Here is an 18,141-nt window from a genome sequence, read left to right as displayed (position 1 = left end):
CTATATAAGATGTAACATTTAATATAAAAATTAGAAAACAAAAAAGTTAAGATTTTAAATAGTCATTATAAAAAACAGCTAAACTCTGAAGTGGAAAAGAATATATAATTATATCTCTTAGCATCTTGATATCTATGCTAGAAAATATATCATGTGTTTGATACTTTCTCTGGCAAAGAAAAGCAATTAGCAAATCTATAATGGCTGTGTTATACAATAGTCACAGAGGCGGGTGCAATGCCAGTTGCTGGTTGGATACAGAATGACAGGCACTGCTTTTGGGGAGTCTGCAGCTTGGTAGGAACAGCAGAAACAGGGGTGGCTTTTAGGGGTCAGAGCTACAATCAAGTGAGAGGGAGTTCTATGAGACAGAGAGTTGTGGCATGGACTCACCGGGGGATACTTAAGGAGGGAGAATTCTGGCTCCTGAAGCATATCTAGGAGTTAGACAGGTGGGCTGGGAGCAGTCAGTGTTGCCTGAAACCCATACTCAGCAAAAGAGAACCACAAAGGAACTTATTTCCCTAGAAACCCATGTCCAATCAGAAATGAAACCTGTTTCTTTAAGTGCCTGGGAATAAAATCACATTGAAGCTTTAAAAAAACAAAAACAAACAAACATCAAACAAAAAACTACTTCCTAGATACCTTTCCTTGGAATTCAGACAAGGAGGAGTAGCCAAGGAAATCACAGTTTCTAAGTCTTCCAGATAATTGTAATACACACTTGGTCATTATGTGCAAACCAGATTTCAAACCAGATTGAAATTAGACTCAGATGTGTTCAATCCCTGACCTTCCATTCATTCCTTTACAAATGATGGGCACATAGCATTTGTGAGCATTTTATTTAGAAAACAGACATAATGATGTCTCCCAACAAAGTAGCAATTAATTCATGGAATGCCTCCTGTAGGCCAGGCATTGTTCTGTGTTATGGGGACTTAGAAGAGAGCTAAAAGATGTCTCCCTACTCTCCCAACCCTCCCCAAAGAGAGTTCAAAGGAAGAAAAGCCTTATATTAGAAAATTATAAGTAAAGTATGCAAGCCACAGATAGGGAATTACTGGTAATAATCATATTTGTGTAGTTAACTAGGATTGTAATATGAAATTGAATAATGTATTCAGTTATAATGAAGCCTGATTACCCTAATGTAAGCAAAATGTCTTATTTAAAACAAAACAAGTAATAAACAAACATTCCTGCAATTAATAAATGTGCAATTTGTTTGTCTCACTGGAAAACGCCCTGGAAAAAAGGCGACCATAAACCAACGTCCTTTAGGCGTCCTTGGAACAAATATATCTATTAGTCATTGTTACAAGGATGTACTCAGTATCAATTACACCAGTTACACAGTTAGACATTATCCAGTTAGTACTTGAGAGAAAATAAGGGCTACTTCAAATATCAGTGTATCAGTTACCATCTTTGAATTCTTCTGAGCCCTCTGCAGGACAGCTCTGGGAATGCAGGAGTGGCCATGGTCACAAGTGCAATTTCCTAAGAGTTAGTGGCTAACAGTAACCAGCCCCAAAGGCAAGGTGCTCATGGTTTGTAACAGCTACATTTCATCCATATATTGTTTTTCACTGTATTTTATTTGATGAGATTTAACGAGCCTGAGTTTTATTGGTCTACTGTCATTGTTTTATCAAGTCAGAATATATTTCTTCATCCGAATGACTTTATGAATTCAACCTTTGCCTTAAAGTAATTATTACAGTGTACAGTGACTTAAACATTTCAGTAGCTTTCTGAAATAGGCACTAAATGGGCTTTCTGGAAACCCATTTTAATTCACAGGAATGGAATGCAGAGAGGAAGAATATTAACTAGCTCCCAGTCTTTTAGATTCTCTGCTAAATTTCTAATAATTCTTTTATCTAGTTACAGCACTGGTCTGAATGGCTTTGCATGTATTATATCTAACTGTGAGGAGCAGAGTACAGATTTGACTAGTATATTCCTGGACAGATGTTGAAATATAATGTATGATCACCATGCAGGACTGCCCCTTTCATGGTGCTGACCTGGCCTCCAGGATACAAAGAGGCATCCTGCAGTCAGCTGCCGTTCAAGGGACTGCTGAAAGACAGAAGCCCCTAGGCCCAGTTTTAGATATGGATGATGGTTTTTAATAGTGTAACACATGAACAGTTCCTTATAGCCTGAGGGTAGCTGCTTTGGATGGGGATAGGTTGGGGGATGGAGGTGAAGGTCTTATTTTAGGCGACTTCATCTTTCAAGAGCCATGCACCTGTCAAAGTAGCTAAGCTTGGTATTCAGAATCACGTGCTTGGAGGCCTAGGTATTTTAACTTGAAAATATCACTGTGAGCTACGCTATAAATAAATTCTTCTCAGTGAATCAAAGTACACATTAAATATTCTATTGTTCATAGTCTTCATAGCACAAATGTGTGTGCAGTGCACAGCTATCATGTAGGATGCATGCTCAACCCTGATGCAGAAGACTTTTGGGACCTAACACTTTTTTTAATGAAAGAATGTCATTTACACTTTTAGCATACCTGGCTTTTCTCTATTAAATACAGTAGCACCACCCCAGTGTGACAAAAGTATGCAGATATTACCACATGTCTCCAGGGAAGTAGAATCACCCAGAATGAGAACCACTGTTTGTCTAGAAGGGTCTAAACACTGTTTTATTCCTCTGCATGCACGATGTCATAGCAATATTATGGAAATGACATTTTATTTTGTAATTTGTTTGATTTCATGTTATACTAATAACTTGCATATCTTATGTTACATAAAGTTTTATTGCAAAGCTTTCTGGAGTCTTTCCTATACTTTAGCATCTTCTAACTTCTTATCAGAGAGAGGAATTGGCAGCACTTCAATCTAATATCGCCTTAGTATAAAACTGTTCAGTAGATCTATTACTATCAGAACTGTTAAAAATTACCTTTAAATACAGGTACCATTTTTCCATGAGAGAGAGAGAGCGAAAGAAAACCTTAAAGATATACATACATACATACATACATACACACACACAAACACACAGAGAGAATAATTTTTACACAAAGCACTAAATTTTAAAACTTAAAATTTTTGAAAATCTATAATCAGTAAAACTGTAAATTGTGTCTTGTTACCCTGGACAAACTCTTAAAATAGATTTCAGCAGTCTATTGAAGATCTATTCTTTGACATTCTGATTTGCATATCAAAAAGTGACATAAGTCTTCATCTATCGAAGTATTTCCGTCATACATCCTGTCTGCTGACAGCCCATCCTATGCTGCCAGGTGTAATTCTTGAATAATTCTGTGGCATTTCCTGGGAAGTGTTCCATTTCAGTCTTCACATGCTAGACTTTTCTCTTTCTAGTGAGGGTTAGTCCATTGCCAAATGCCTCCCAAGAATGTGATGGGCTCATAGAATCTTGACCATTGCTTCTGAGAAACCCACATCAAGTGGCCAGGCCAAATGCTATCTCCTCTACACTCAAAAGACAGTGTAATCTTTGCCTCTCACAGCCCACAAGATGTGCTAACTGTGCACTGGCCGGGGGGACTCAGTGACGCCCTAGGACTCCTATGCCTGCTCCAGACGATAGGGCCCTTGTGTCCTGTTAACACTTGTGAACAGACCTTTCGAGTGTATCTGTAGTTACAAAATGTATATTTCAGACAAGTTTCTAGGAATGAGATAGGACAAAGGTGGAGGCTGGGTGACCACAGACAAATATCTGCACTGATATATTCAGGACAAAATCCCAATTTTAGATGCAAACTTTCTGAAACCCTCTGGAAGTTCATCTGCTAGATTTTAGGAAAAAACATGACCTAGCAAATGTCTCTTTTCTAAAACCTTTTAGACTAAATTCAAAACAGAATTAAACGGAAGTGAAGGAAGGAAGAATGAGTCACATATGAAGAATAAATGATAGCTATATAAAGTAGGGTATCAACTTGGAAGTGAGGCCTGAAATTAAATTTTGCTTTCTGTTTTACTTTTCAGCCAATGTTTTCAGTTGCACCAAGCTTAGCCACCAATGCATCAGCAGCCTTTAATCCCTACCTGGGGCCTGTTTCCCCAAGCCTGGTTCCAGCAGAAATCTTGCCTACTGCACCAATGTTGGTCACGGGGAATCCTGGAGTTCCAGTGCCAGCCGCTGCTGCAGCTGCTGCACAGAAATTAATGCGGACAGATAGACTCGAGGTAAGACCAAGAATTGCATCTGCATAGTTTCCATGACAGTTCTTAAGTATTATGGCCAGAATGACTTTAAACGCTGAAAGCAATGATTTTTCTTCAGTATTTGTAGCATTTTGTTAGACTAGAGTTCTGCTGTTTTGAGTAATGGAATTTTTTAAAAACTACTCTTCCATGTTTAGGCTACTAGGTGAAGAACTGGAACTGGGCTTGGGGTGCCATCAGTTTCTTTGAAATATATCACATGTTGCTAGTAATGCACATACCTCAAAGAATTAAAAGAAAGAAAGAAAGCATTTGGCACTGAACAGTTGCTTCTTGAATGTTTATTGTTGTAGCATTGTAGCAATCAAAAATTACAAATGATTGATGTCCTGAGGAGCTCACAGACATGGAATGCATTGGCTACCATACATGAAACATCCTAAAACTCACTGCAGATGTTCCCATAAGCTCTGCAATACATCCGTTGAGACAGTAAGGCACTTTTGTGGAATGTGCCCTTATGAAAGCATTTTAGGAGAACGTCACTTGGCTGTCATTGTCTTGGGGCGGAACATGAACAGATGCTTAGGCTTTGCTGGTGCTGACTGAAAAGGAAATTAAAGTTATACATCCAAATTTGAAATTATCATGCAGAGTTTCAGCATGTCATGAATTAACAGACGTGGTAGACCAAAGGAAAATGGCATCTGAGTAAGGCACAGATCTGCATCCAACAGTCTTCCCTGCCTGTCTGCATAGAGGGGACTCTGGGCTGAGAAGTCCTGTGTGGACTAATTAAGGAGAAAGCCAGAAAGTAATGTGTATGTGAAGGCAGTTGAGTCTGATAACTAGTGAAATTATCAGAAGTATAGTAATTGTTAATATCTTACTTATTCATTAAAGCTTTGGGGATGTATTAGAAAGAGTATCAGATTGCAGCATTTTTGTCAGGATGCCCCCCCTGACACAGACATCACCCCTTCTAGCCTTAGAACAACCTGATGGGAAGACACTGTTATTACCACTGTGTCCTAGGGAAGTAAGTCGGGGTAGGAAAGAGATGTGCCATAGCCTGTCCTTGCCATAGGGATATACTCTGGTACTTGGCTTCTCATTACACAAGTGCAGTGATTCTCTTATTAATGCTGTCTGCAAGTGCAATAGAACAGCGTTTGGATCAGCTTTATTCCCCTGGTCTTTGTAAAGCAAACCCAGGATTCTTAATGCGTGATTGTTATTGACTAATAGGACTCAACTCGTCTGAGAGGAATGTCAGTATATTAATTATTAATATGTAATACTATTCAGAACACTGCAAGAATGGGCTTTAAAAAACTCAGCTACATTTTCAAACTCTATTTTCCCCTAAAATTTTAGGTCGTTTTTCTGTAGTGGTGTTTTGTGATTTAGTTTTCTTTCCTGTGAAGAGCTGCTTGTGTTTTGTCATTTGCCTTTGCTACTGCTAGAACAATCTCTCCTCCTGCATACGGGCGTTCCTGATAGCAGTGAGCATGCCGTCCCTTCTGTTGCCAGCATCTGAGTCATTGTCACAGTCACAGGGCCTGCAGTGGGAGACATGCATGCGCCTCTGCTCTGCAGTGATTCAGGGCTCCCCCAACCCCAGCACTGGGGGGAGAAAGACACGGAAGGAGCGCTCACAACTCTTTTCTCAGAGTTGACACCGGTGATTACTTAGAGACTAAAGTTGTGTTCTATCCTGAAATACCTTGAATTTTTATTTTCTTCTGAGGTAACATTGGTCTAAAACAGTTAGAATCTTGGCTTAGTTCTTCTTGCTACCTCTTTTCCTCCTTGTCTATAATTGGCACAGAATAAAGATATTTCAAATGCTTCTGGTTTGTATATAAATCACTTAGAAGGACTAGTGTTGACCAGATTGGAGCAGAGATCTGAAGGTGAAAAATAGGAACCCAGTGATCACTGCTTGTAGGGTAGTTGGCTACTTAAGCTTGGCTTGTCACATTGACTTCATGTTGCTTGTATGTAAAATTTGAGGATTGCACTGGTTTATCTTTAATGTCACAGCACATTTAAATCATTCTTTGTCTTTCAACAGCAACCAAAAGAGGTATTAAAACATTTGTTTTTAAATATATATGTGTGTGTGTGTGTGTGTGTATGTGTTATGTATACATCACAGATACGTAGCATTTGTATCAATATGCTCATCCATTCTTTGCTGGATTTTTTACAAAGATTATATGTTCTGTACTATAAGCTCGAGTTATGGTTTTCTCTTAAAGTGAGGCCAGTTTGTTAGTCACTAAAATATGCTCCTAAAATTCTGCTTTGTGACCTTGGGATTTTCCAAGCATCATTTTAATGCTTAAAGAACATTTTAAGAAATTATTGCATTATTAATTAAATTATTAATTATTACATTAAAATTAAATCAGTGATTTAGTCTAAAGAGTCATAGTAAGTTCTCATGGTGCAAAATGGATCCATGGATTCATTTATGCTGCCATATCCAGTAGAGAACTATACCAGGTGTCCTTTAAGTTAAAGGTGTGTTTTGGATACTTGTGAAGCCTTTACTTGCTATCTGTCTGTTACCAAAAAAGGACCCTTATAAGACTAGTACTGCTCATGTAACTTCTACCCTTAAGTAAATGTCAGCTCGCCAACCTGCTATGAATTTAACTAGTCACAGAAAAACACATTCCCTTACAGAGATCTTATTCATGATAGTTGATTAGACATAACAACTTTGCGGAAAAGTTTAAATATTTGTTGACCTTTTGGGCAGGGGGACACGTTTAGGTTTTGACCATTCAAATTAGAAAACGTGTTGTCTTGGTTGTGCTATTAGACATGGTGCAATTTATTTACCAACTTAACAGAGACTAGGATCACTTGGGTGGTAGTTTAAAGCTGGGAGTCTCAACCATGTAGACTTGCTAGTCTGGTAGTGGGTTTCAGGAATGTTTTCACTCATTAGACAACCGACTAGCCTTCAGAACACTTGTTATGTAACTCCCAACTTTGCACCCCTTCAAGTGTTATTATTTGTGACTCTGAACCGAAGATGTACTTCCAGTGCTCATAGTTTTATACAGACTGCCAAGTTGCAGTGAACATTGCTCGCAGCATACTGAAGGACTTCAGATACGGTGACAGCAAGTAGTTCCTACCACACAGTAGTAACCAAACACACCTCGGGGGATGCAGAGTTTGAAGACTTCTTAAGACATTTCATTGTATATTTTTTTCTGGCTATTTTTTTCCTATTGGCTATTTAAGGTTTATAATTCTCCTACAGAAGTTTTGTTAGAAATGGGATATAGAATGGTTTTGATGAGTCTAGCAGTTGGAGTGCTGCTTTTCCTGCGTTACCGTTTCCTGTTACACTGTGTAGACAAACCTGGCCTCTGATATCAGCTCTGCTCTGATGCTCACAGAGTAAGAAACTCAGTGTTCAGTTTTGATCGAATCCTATTTTGTGCATGGCTTAGTATATCTCATCATTTTAATTTACGTTTGAGAAACATTTATCAATACCCCAATTGTTTTACCAACAAATTTTGTTTCTACATATTCATGTTAGAAAATTAGGAAATTAGCCAAAATGCCTATTGTTGTATTTCCTTTGCAAAATCGTTTGTAATATGAAAATGATGGAAATAATCTATATATCCACTTACGAGTAACCCATAGCCTGTGCACTATTTAATATCTGATGTGCAATCAGAAATGATGACTTGGACCTCATATAGGAAGATGAAAATGCTGATGTTGTTATGGCTTTTTTTTTTCTGAAAAAGGCACCAAGTTGTCACTAAACTGTGATCATACTCATATAAAATGTGTGCAAACAGGAAGTTACACAGAAGGAAAATGGAGTCAGAATATTACTCGGATTTTTTTATTTGATTTTGTCTTCTCTGCTGCTAATTTGCTGTTACATTTTGTAAGTTCTCATCCTGTTTTGGAATATGAGATTAAATTTGTTGCAATTTTTGTCAACTTTAGTTTACCAAGGTAAACTACATCTCAAACTTCTGTTTTACTGAGGTTGGTAAACCTAGTCGGAAGTTTTCTCCAGTTTTCAGAAAAAGGAACAAACCAAACCCATATTCGGCAGTCATCGCTATCCCCATTTTCCTGGTGGTGACTGGAGGGAGGGAATGTGTTTCCAAGTTGTCCTCGTTCAGTGCCCAGCATTCCAGAGTCCGTCCGTCTGCCAAACCTTCCCCACGGTCTCTCAGCAGCCCAGCTCTCATAAGGTTTCTCCTTCACTGTTCCCCTGAACTGCAAACTAACGTGAGGGTAGCAGTTTATGTGTTTGTTCTTCCATGCCCCATCCCCATCCCGGTCACAACAAAACACTGGAAAAACATGGGTAAGTCCAAAATGCAGCAAAAAAAACAACCTTTCATTTTCAAAACTTTAAAATTTACTGTAAAACTCTGCTGATGCCTAGTCATCACCTCTGGTTAATCATTTGTACGACTCTCCCTGCTTGCAGTCCACAAAATAGAAGTATAAAATTATAGTCAAGCAGTCTTTAGCCTATAGAAAGCATACGTGCGCAAACGGAACTTTTAGGCCTTCCTGCCAGTGTGGCAGACGTGAAACATGGTTGTCAGGTCTTTGCCTTCTGTTCTCTCCTAGGCAGACTTGGGAAAGAGGAAATTATTGAGAACTGGCTGGAGAGAGCACATATGGGCCAATCTAAGCTTCCTCTTGGATGAATTGCTTAAGCACAAAAGTGACCTTTGTTCTCTATAACATGACGTTATAAACATAAAACACAATATGTATTCTACGGGTAGGCTCACTCACTACATTGTAATGTATTTTTTTTTTCAGAGTATCTCTTTCCCTTGCTTCAGTGATAAGCTTGTAGTTTTTAACAGGCTCCTGTGCTCTGAAGGCCCCACCACTTCCTTTGGTAATCCGCTAGAGAAGGGGAGTGCCCTGAAACACAGCTTGTTCACATTTGCTTTCTAAATTGTAAACTCGTGGTTACACTTGAGTTTCGTTTGTTCTGTTCAAGAAGGTGAATATAGTACTAAAACAGCCTTTCATAACTTCCGAAATCATCTGTATCCTTAGTTACTCAACATAACTTAAAATTCGAATAAAGTAAGAAGGTGAGTGGAGGTAGGCCATTGCTGTGCGTAGAACACACGTCTTTACTAGCTGGGAGTTTCCCGGTAGTCATTTACAGCATGCTTCTTAATATGTAGCCAAACTCAGGTTATTAGTATGAACCGCTTTCCATCCTAATAGGATATTAACATAATAGGGACTGGTTTAAATGCAGTCATTTTTATGAGTCCCTTTAAAGTCACAGCATCTCAGTCCTGTTTAACTACAAAACAGAGTGTTCAGTGTCTGCATTTGCCCAGTTGGGGGAGGGGGCATGCTGGAAGTATGAAAACTGTCTTTGAAGTGTACATTGTTTATAAAAAAATACCGAGGTTTGAAGCTAGGGCACACAATAAAGTCAAGCCATTCAGTGTTTTAGATGGCCCTCTGCTGGTCAAAAGATCAAACTATTGGGAACCTCAATAAGACTCAAAGAGCAAGCGAATGAGAAATAATCTATTTTACCTCTTCCCCAGGATCCCCACACTGAAGTTAACAGCCATAAACCAAGCAGGCAGTAACACAAGTGAATCTTCCTCCCTCCGCTCATACTGATGTTGAGTGCATTTTTAGTGCTCAGAAGTGACTTCTGGAAACATTTGGTAGAAATGCCCTCAAGTTGGAGTGTTTTGTGTTTTCACTTAGAGCTAATGTCTGTTTACCCAAATTCTTGCTGCCTGACATTCACTAAACTAAATATTTTAACATTTTAAACAACTCCAGTACCACTTAAAATCTCATAACTGAACTTTGGTTTACTTTGAATTAAGTGACCTGTATACCTGAATTTAATTTAAATTTTTATTGCTTTTATTTATTCATATATGTGTCTGCTCACTTGCATGCCACACAGTGTATGTGGAGATCAGAGGGCGGTTTTCAGGGGTCAGTTCTCTTCCTTCTACCCTGTGGGTCCCTGGGATCAAGCTCAAGTTGTCAGGTGGGGTAGCTCTCATCGGCTCCTGTGTCAGACATAAGCACCGTCCTGCCAGCATCCTTGCTCTGGCTCCATGATGTCCAGTCCATGGCAGCATCTTAATCGTTCTTATTTTAACAACCTTGACACTTTGAAAGAATGTTTATTTTCGCAAAACACTTCCCATTCAATGTGTCTAATATTTACCAATCGGCAACGATACAAACATCATGTGTGATATGGCTTTTGGGGGAGGGGGGTTGGTAGTAGGGGACACATTCATAGAATGGTGTTCCTGTGTCTCATTCTTTCTTAATATTCATGTGCTCACCTGGTGAAAGTGGTGTCTGCTGGCTTTCTTCACTGTAAAGTCCACATTTTCCCCTTGGTAATGAATAAGTACAGCAACACTGTCCTGGAATAGATAGTTCGTCATGAACGTGTTTCCTTTCTCAAGGACGTTTCGCCGGAAAGATTCTGTATTTGCATACTAAGCACTGCCCAATCATGCTGCTGCGTTGCTCCAGCTTACCTTTCCCCCTCCATATACACTCTCAGCTCCCAGTGTGGATCGTCGAATTATCACCTACAGAAGGGACCTGCTTGCTCACATTGACTGAATCCCATTCATTTCTTGACCTCATAGGTGTGTCGAGAGTACCAGCGAGGCAATTGCAACCGAGGAGAAAATGATTGTCGGTTTGCTCATCCTGCTGACAGCACAATGATCGATACCAATGACAACACAGTCACCGTCTGCATGGATTACATCAAAGGGAGATGCTCTCGGGAAAAGTGCAAATACTTCCACCCTCCTGCACACCTGCAAGCCAAGATCAAGGCTGCCCAATACCAGGTCAACCAGGCTGCAGCAGCACAGGCTGCAGCCACTGCAGCTGCCATGGTGAGTAGAGATAGCAGTGCCCTCCTCGTCTGCAGTCAGAACAATATTGAACAGTTTGTCTACTACAAGCTCTTCATCTATTAACCTCTTTGTGATGTTTTGCTGAAGATATGTTTGTTCAGGTATCCCACACAATACATAAAGAAGCTGCCCTCCACAGAAGTGAGGGTAACTCCTCAGATGGTTCAGATTGTTCCTCCTCTTGACCTAACCCCTAAGGATCTGTCTTATTCTGGCTGTAGGGTTTCTGACATTCCTGCTTCATAAAGAGCCACTTGTCTTCTTTCTGACATAACAACACTGCCATCTCCAGTCTCTGCACATCATCGACCAGCCATTGTTCTCCTTGGGTGTGTTCTTTTGCACATCAGAGCTCTTCTTTACATTTATCTTGCTTTTAATAACATAATCTGGAACTATTTAGGAGAATCACTTCGACAAAATTGTTTTTAAATTAGCTGCAACATTTTGCATAGCCTGTCATCTCGATAGTGTGAAGGCCTACTGTGACATAAACACGATTGTTAAAGAGCCAAATCTTGACTAAGCCATTATACATGAAGGAAAAAGAAACTGCGCTACTCAAGGCATTAAAAATTGGGTCATTTAGAATAGATACTAAATGGTTTTTCTTAAGATAAACTTCAGTATGACCTAGTAGCGAAGTTTAAGGGGGTCCATTTCTTGGCTTAGCTATTTTAATGTTGTCCTTTCTTACATATAAATATATAATGTATTTAAATAGTCATAAAAATCATTGAGACTACACCATAAAATGATCTTGAGAGAGGTCTTTTCTGTGTTTGTTTCTGGATACTTGAGCAAAAATACAGAAGGCAGACTCTCTCCTTTTCTCTTTCTTTCACTCCCTTTTTTTTTCTTTAGAGTATTGTTTGTAATTAACTACAAAGAGGAATTATCCTCCAATAACAACTCAATAGTGCCTCTATTGTGCATGCTTAGTCTTGTTATTCGTTGTATATGGCATTCCGATGATTTGTTTTTTTATTTGTTTTTTCTCACCTACCCAAAATGCACTGCTGCCCCCATGATGCACCTCTGCTTGCTGTTTATGTTAATGCGCTTGAACCCCACTGGCCCATTGCCATCATGTGCTCGCTGCCTGCTAATTAAGACTCAGTCGGCTGTCAAATCACTGAAGCGACCCCTCGAGGCAACCTTTGACCTGGTACTATGACCTTTCACCTTTTAGCTTGGCATGTAGCTTTATTGTAGATACAAGGTTTTTTTTTTGTTTTTTAGGTTTTTTTGTTTTGTTTTGTTTTTGTTTTTAACCAATTAAAAAAATATATATATACATATAATCCTTTTCCTGTTTAAAATGGTAAAGTGCAATGCAAAACTGAGTGTGGTTTCCTGAAAAATGAGCAGAAAGACCTAAAATGTGTACTTAGATGGCTATGGTACAATGAAAGACTAGAATCCCAGCAGCCCACATTCAGTTTAACTACATTGTAAAAGCATTCTAATGAAATACTCGGAGGACAGAAAAGTGTGGTTTTCACTGTTTATTTATTTCTGTACCTGTGTGGTTAGTTAGCATGGCTCTAATGGTAGAATTCTTACTTTTTAACCTGTAGAGTGCAGTATTTGAGGAGAGTTTGCATGCTCTGGGACATTTGCATGTGTCAGCGGACTGGGGTGGGCAGAGCTGGCAGGATGTACGATGACCTTCTCACAGTGCTTCCACTCCTCGGTCCTCATGGAGCTCGCACTGCGCCTTTCCTTCTTCCCCAAATCAACGGCTTCTCACGGAAAGCCTGAAGCATTATGGGACATAAAACACCTTACTCATGATAACATCTGCTCTCGTTACTAGTGGGCTTTCGTTGTGGACGAAATAATGCTTCCTTTAAAGCTTTGATCTTGCTTAATTTCCTTAATTGGTTTTGTCGACTGGATTTTTTTTCCCCCTGGGTAGTTAAATGCTCTGCTGCTTGCTTGCTCGTGCTCCCTAACAGTTTTAGCCTACAACTGATTTTTCTTTTTTTTTCTTTTTCTCTTTTTACTGGTATTTGTTTTTATACTCATTCACTAAACAGGGGATTCCTCAAGCTGTACTTCCCCCATTGCCAAAGAGGCCTGCTCTTGAAAAAACCAACGGTGCCACCGCAGTCTTTAACACTGGTATCTTCCAATACCAACAGGCCCTAGCCAACATGCAGTTACAGCAGCATACCGCCTTCCTCCCACCAGGTAAGGGCTCGTATTGCCTATGGAATGCATCTCTGATGACCTGCTCAGGGTTCTACTGTTAGAGCAGGTTAATCCCTGCAGCCCAGGTTAGCTGTTAAGTCGTAGAGAGGGTGTAAGGTAAGGTAGCCAACTGGGGAAGCACTCAGTTTTCATAAATGGCTTTCCTTTGAAACTGAAAACGTAAGCTTACTGAGACAGAGATGTTTATATATTTTGGGGGTGTTTATGATATTTGGAATTGAAACGTTCTCTTTTTCTCTCTTTCCTCAACACTGTTGTATGTTTGTCAAGCTGTGTTATGATGCTCTCCTGCTGTAAGACCCCCTCTGCCTTCAAGACACCGCAGTTTGATGAAATGACTCAATTTTGACATCTTCAGACTTTAGTTTGCAAAATGGACCGAGACAGTTAAAATGTATTCATCCTAGAGCGCTTAAGAGATGCTCTTCGTATGAATTATGCATTGCTAAAATTATTCTTCTTCCAATGCTGAAATTAAGGTCTACCTTCCCTTGGTGCTTGTATTTACTGCTTAGTCATCCCCCGGTCTTCCTCTTTAGTGCTTAGTCACGTGTCTGTGGTTTCAGTTCCCTTTCAGCTGCTCACATCCACATACTCTTACTCGTAGAGATTAAAGGGTGAAAAACACTAACAACTCACTAAGTTGGTTAGAAATTTACTATTTCAACATCCTTAATTCTTTTATTTTGTACATTGCTTCACTTTTTATATACCTCATATTTTAAAATTAATTAACCAAGAATGTCAGTAATCTCTTTTTCTTATACATGGTTTTATTTTGAGAACACTTTGAAAATATATATATATATATGCTACTTTGATAAAATAGTTTATTTAAAAATTAGTAAATTAATAGCTAGGTATGTACATCATGGCTCTACCACTTTGTGCTATGGTGACAGTAGTTAGGGTATCATGTTCCCATGATAATAAAGAATGGGATCGTTTTCTTTTAGACCTATTAGCAAATTAATACATTCTGCTCATATTAGATGTTACTGAGAAAACTTTTTTTTCCAATTCATTTGGAAAACTGGCCATCCATACATAGAATAAATAAGCTAGCTGAACTGTTTCATTAAAATGCTCCAGGATAAAATGGTAGCTATACTTTTGAGATAGCATTGTTCAAGTGGGAGTTTGTTCAGCCAGATTAGGATAAAAATTAAATGACTTTAATCTATAAGATGTTCATTGATCTTAGGGAAGTTTTTACACTAAAGCACACAGTATCAGTTCCTTATATAGCATTGTTCGGAGACTTCCACAAATTCATTGTCTTGCTTTTTGGTTAAGTTTCTGTGCTTCTAGATTTTTACCGTTTTCAATGAACAGTCGCTCAGTTTTATATAACCAGATGCCTAGGCCAAGTTTGAAGGGATTATTAGAATACTTAAACAAATTAAAATTATATTTCTGTTATTTTTTTCTATTGAATAAAATGTTGCCATTAAAATCATAGTTTCCCTATTTGAAATTTAAAAATAAAATAAATTATCTTCTTCCATGTGTTATGTAAGAGAACTTGAAATAGTCCATCTTATCCATGGGTTTTTGTATTGATTTCTTACTAATATTCAAACATTTCATCCTTCTCTAAATCACCGTGGCCAGCAGTTGTGTGTGGAGTGCAGTGTGACTCTGACAGTTTGACCCTTTACCAGCTCTGTGGTCTGTTTATAAACTAAACAACTGTGCAGGCTCAAGTTAGGGGACAGTGATTGTATCCATGCCTCAGAATTAGTTGCCCACTACTTTTGAAAGATATATTAGTAATTTAAAATGTGCTTGAAATAGGTTGAAATTTTAAAGACATACTTGCATTTTATATGATTTTTATATGAGAGATATTCTGATACCTTGGTATTATATTTACCATTATACTATTATGTGAAACTATTACAGCAGGCATATAAAAGAATATATATTTGCAACCTGATCTGAAGGGCGTAAAGCCAGGTTGAGTTACTCATTAGCCATATAACCAGAGATAAGTGCTGCCATCCTGACTTAAAAATAAAAATACTTCCATTATTTTACATATATATCGGCATGTACATGAAAAATGACCCTTTATTTTTGATATCTTTATTTCTGCCAAACCCCTTAGTCAGAAAGGTATAAAATAAAGAATTTTTAAGGGGAAAATAAACCTCTACCCCAAAAGCCACACAGGGACCAAAACAATGTGTGACATAGAACTAAGTAGGAACTGTGGAGTCTGGAAGGCTCTGGGAGTCCAGACCCAACCGAAGGAGACGAGTTACTGTTTAGAGTGCCTGGTAGGTGGTACCAAGGCCTCCTGATGGTCGATGTCCATCATGTTGTGTTTGTGAATGGGGTTGGTTGGTTCTCTGCTTCTTAGGGCTGACCAGACAAAGCTGCGTAGACAAATACAGCACAGATTGCTATGGACAGTGGCTTTATTCAAATTGGGGGACATTTGTGTATTTACACGCAAAATGAAAAATACTGGCAATTTTACTTTCTGAAATCTTGTAGAACTAAAGGAAGTTGATCTTAACCGTAGATTCATATACAATCACGTGTACTATCTTGTAGAAAATAGGCTTATTTCCCAAAGTCTAGGTATAAAATAGAGTTACGTATCAGCGAAGCAGTCTCCTGATCACAGCATAATAATTAAGAAGGTACACTATCATTTTCACAGCTGGGATTTTTAGAGCCCTGTGGTTTTGTTGCTTCTCAGTCACTGGAGATATGTGTGAGTCTGTTTCATTCAAGCTGCCGTGAAGCACAGTTTGCTAAGTCCATAGAACAGTTGACTACATACATAGGAACTAGTTTGTTGGCAAAGGATCAGGGATTAGTGTTGGGCTAGTCAGCTAGCGAGGACAGATACGCACATATTTAAGAACAGACCTGAACTGACAGAGCGTCCATCCACCTAATCCACCGTTCACGATTATATCCACCCATGTGTCTGTCTGTCTATCCAGTTATCATTCTCTCTTTAGCTCTCCAACCTCCCTTTCTCTGTGTCCTCTTGCCTTCTATTCAGTCAACACATATTGATTGTGTGCCTCACGGTATGGTAGGATTTACCCTAGAGATTCCAAACTCCTGACTGCAGGGGGAAATGTAGTCTCCAGAAATAGTTAGGGCACAAGCTTTCCAGCCCCACAGCCCTCCTATTTATTTTCCACTTTTCCTTCCAAAGAGCCACCATTGCTTGAGGAATGACTCCTTGCTGCGCTTGCCAAACACTACAGACACATTTTCTCCTTTTTTCTCAGACCCAAAGTCTGACTTGAATTTTCTATGTTACCAGTGAGTAATATGAGGCCTAGTGAAGTCCAGCAATTTATCACCATGTTACACGGCTCTTAGGGGAATTTCTCAATAGCTGTGAGTTAGCTATATAGTTACCTTAAAAAGAATTTCAGGAAACAGAACCAGCTTTACCAATCACTGAACTCCACACCTGCTTCACACCCTCTACCTTACTTAAAAATCTAGTATATATAAATATTTGATTAAGTTCAGTATTGTTTATTTGATTCAATTTTAACTACACATTGAAAATTTTTATTTTACCTTTACTCTTCAAAACTAAGCAGAATAATTAACAAAATGAATTTCAACCCTTTGATATGTTAGAAATAATATTTTCATTTGTTTTTGATTTTATTTTTTAGCCTAGAATGTAAATCTAGGGCCATTTTAATTTTACTGGATCCCGAGAGAACTTTGAGGCCCTCCACTGGCATCTTCCCCCTCTGCCCCCACCCTCTACAGCTCAGATTCTCAGGCGTTCTGTTCCTGTTGAGTCCCTGCCTCTCACTGTAAGCATTACCTCATTAGAAGACCTTGGGAAGACGTTTTCTCCAGGGGTCCTATGCCTCCTAGACAATAAGAATCCTTGACTGAGCTCCCGAGTTCAGTAGACCTGCCTTAAGAGTATGTCAACACCAAGGAGAGAATGTGCCACGGGGTTAACAGTTCATGGCTCCAAGGATTTCTGTGGCCTCCCTCTTGAGTTTTCCATTATGTTCTTGTCTTCCACGGAAGCACCGGTCACTTTTTTCTCCCTAGCATGTTTCCCTCAAGCAATATTAGTGAGCAGCTTTTAAAAGAGCTAAACTCATTAACACAGTTTTTATCTTGGCTCATATTGAGCTATACGTGATACAAAGAAATGGCCAGGAAACTCTCTTAGATGGTGGTGTAGATGTTTGGGCCAGGGAGGCAGGAAGATGAGACCATTTTTATAGAATAGATGCCACAAAAATCTCTAGTCTGCCACTTTTATTATAATCAATTTAAGTATAAATATTTATAGTTTTATTTATGCTAAAAAGATTTATAAATAATGAAAAATAAGGAAGCTATTACATACTTGAATATCAAATTTGACAACTGACTGCAAGTTTTTAATAAATAATATTCTTTAATTTTAGAATACCACAAATTACCTTTGTACTCCTTACTATAAACTTAAATAAGTAAATTTTATCCCATAGAAATTTCAATCAGATCTCTGGTTTTAACATTGTCTCTCTTCTTTTTATTTCTTTCTCCTTGATGTCTTTGTGACTAAACCTGTATTTCACTTAAAAATTGTCATCCCGACCTTTATATCCACACAGATAGTTAACATTTCAACTTAAAAACAATGTGATTATAGTGGCACATTTCTCAGAACCACACCATTCTGCTGCGCAAATGTCTTTGTAGGGGAAATTGGGAATTGACAAATACATTTGCTTAAATTCTGCCTTATGCTGAAAACTGAGGGAAAATTTAAATTGACTCCTTATGCACCACTATGA

General features: G+C 38.7%; 1 protein-coding gene across 18 annotated transcripts in view; it reads left to right on the top strand.

The window, feature by feature from the left end:
• Mbnl1 (muscleblind like splicing regulator 1) overlaps positions 1-18,141 on the top strand; it is a 169,859-nt gene that overhangs the window by 141,132 nt on the left and 10,586 nt on the right. For 14 of the 18 annotated variants that reach the window (XM_038347442.1, XM_038347447.1, XM_038347438.1 and 11 more), the window contains 4 exons: positions 3,996-4,196; positions 10,853-11,110; positions 12,246-12,299; positions 13,174-13,327. In XM_038347442.1, the coding sequence (XP_038203370.1) occupies positions 3,996-4,196; positions 10,853-11,110; positions 12,246-12,299; positions 13,174-13,327 (667 nt within the window). The remainder of the gene's footprint in view (positions 1-3,995; positions 4,197-10,852; positions 11,111-12,245; positions 12,300-13,173; positions 13,328-18,141) is intronic. The other 4 variants (XM_038347441.1, XM_038347440.1, XM_038347452.1 and 1 more) reach the window with 1 other exon arrangement.

Source organism: Arvicola amphibius, chromosome 11, assembly GCF_903992535.2.
Source record: "Arvicola amphibius chromosome 11, mArvAmp1.2, whole genome shotgun sequence".
In the NCBI taxonomy this organism is placed as follows: Eukaryota; Metazoa; Chordata; class Mammalia; order Rodentia; family Cricetidae; genus Arvicola; species Arvicola amphibius.
This window is presented reverse-complemented; position numbering and strand designations above follow the sequence as displayed.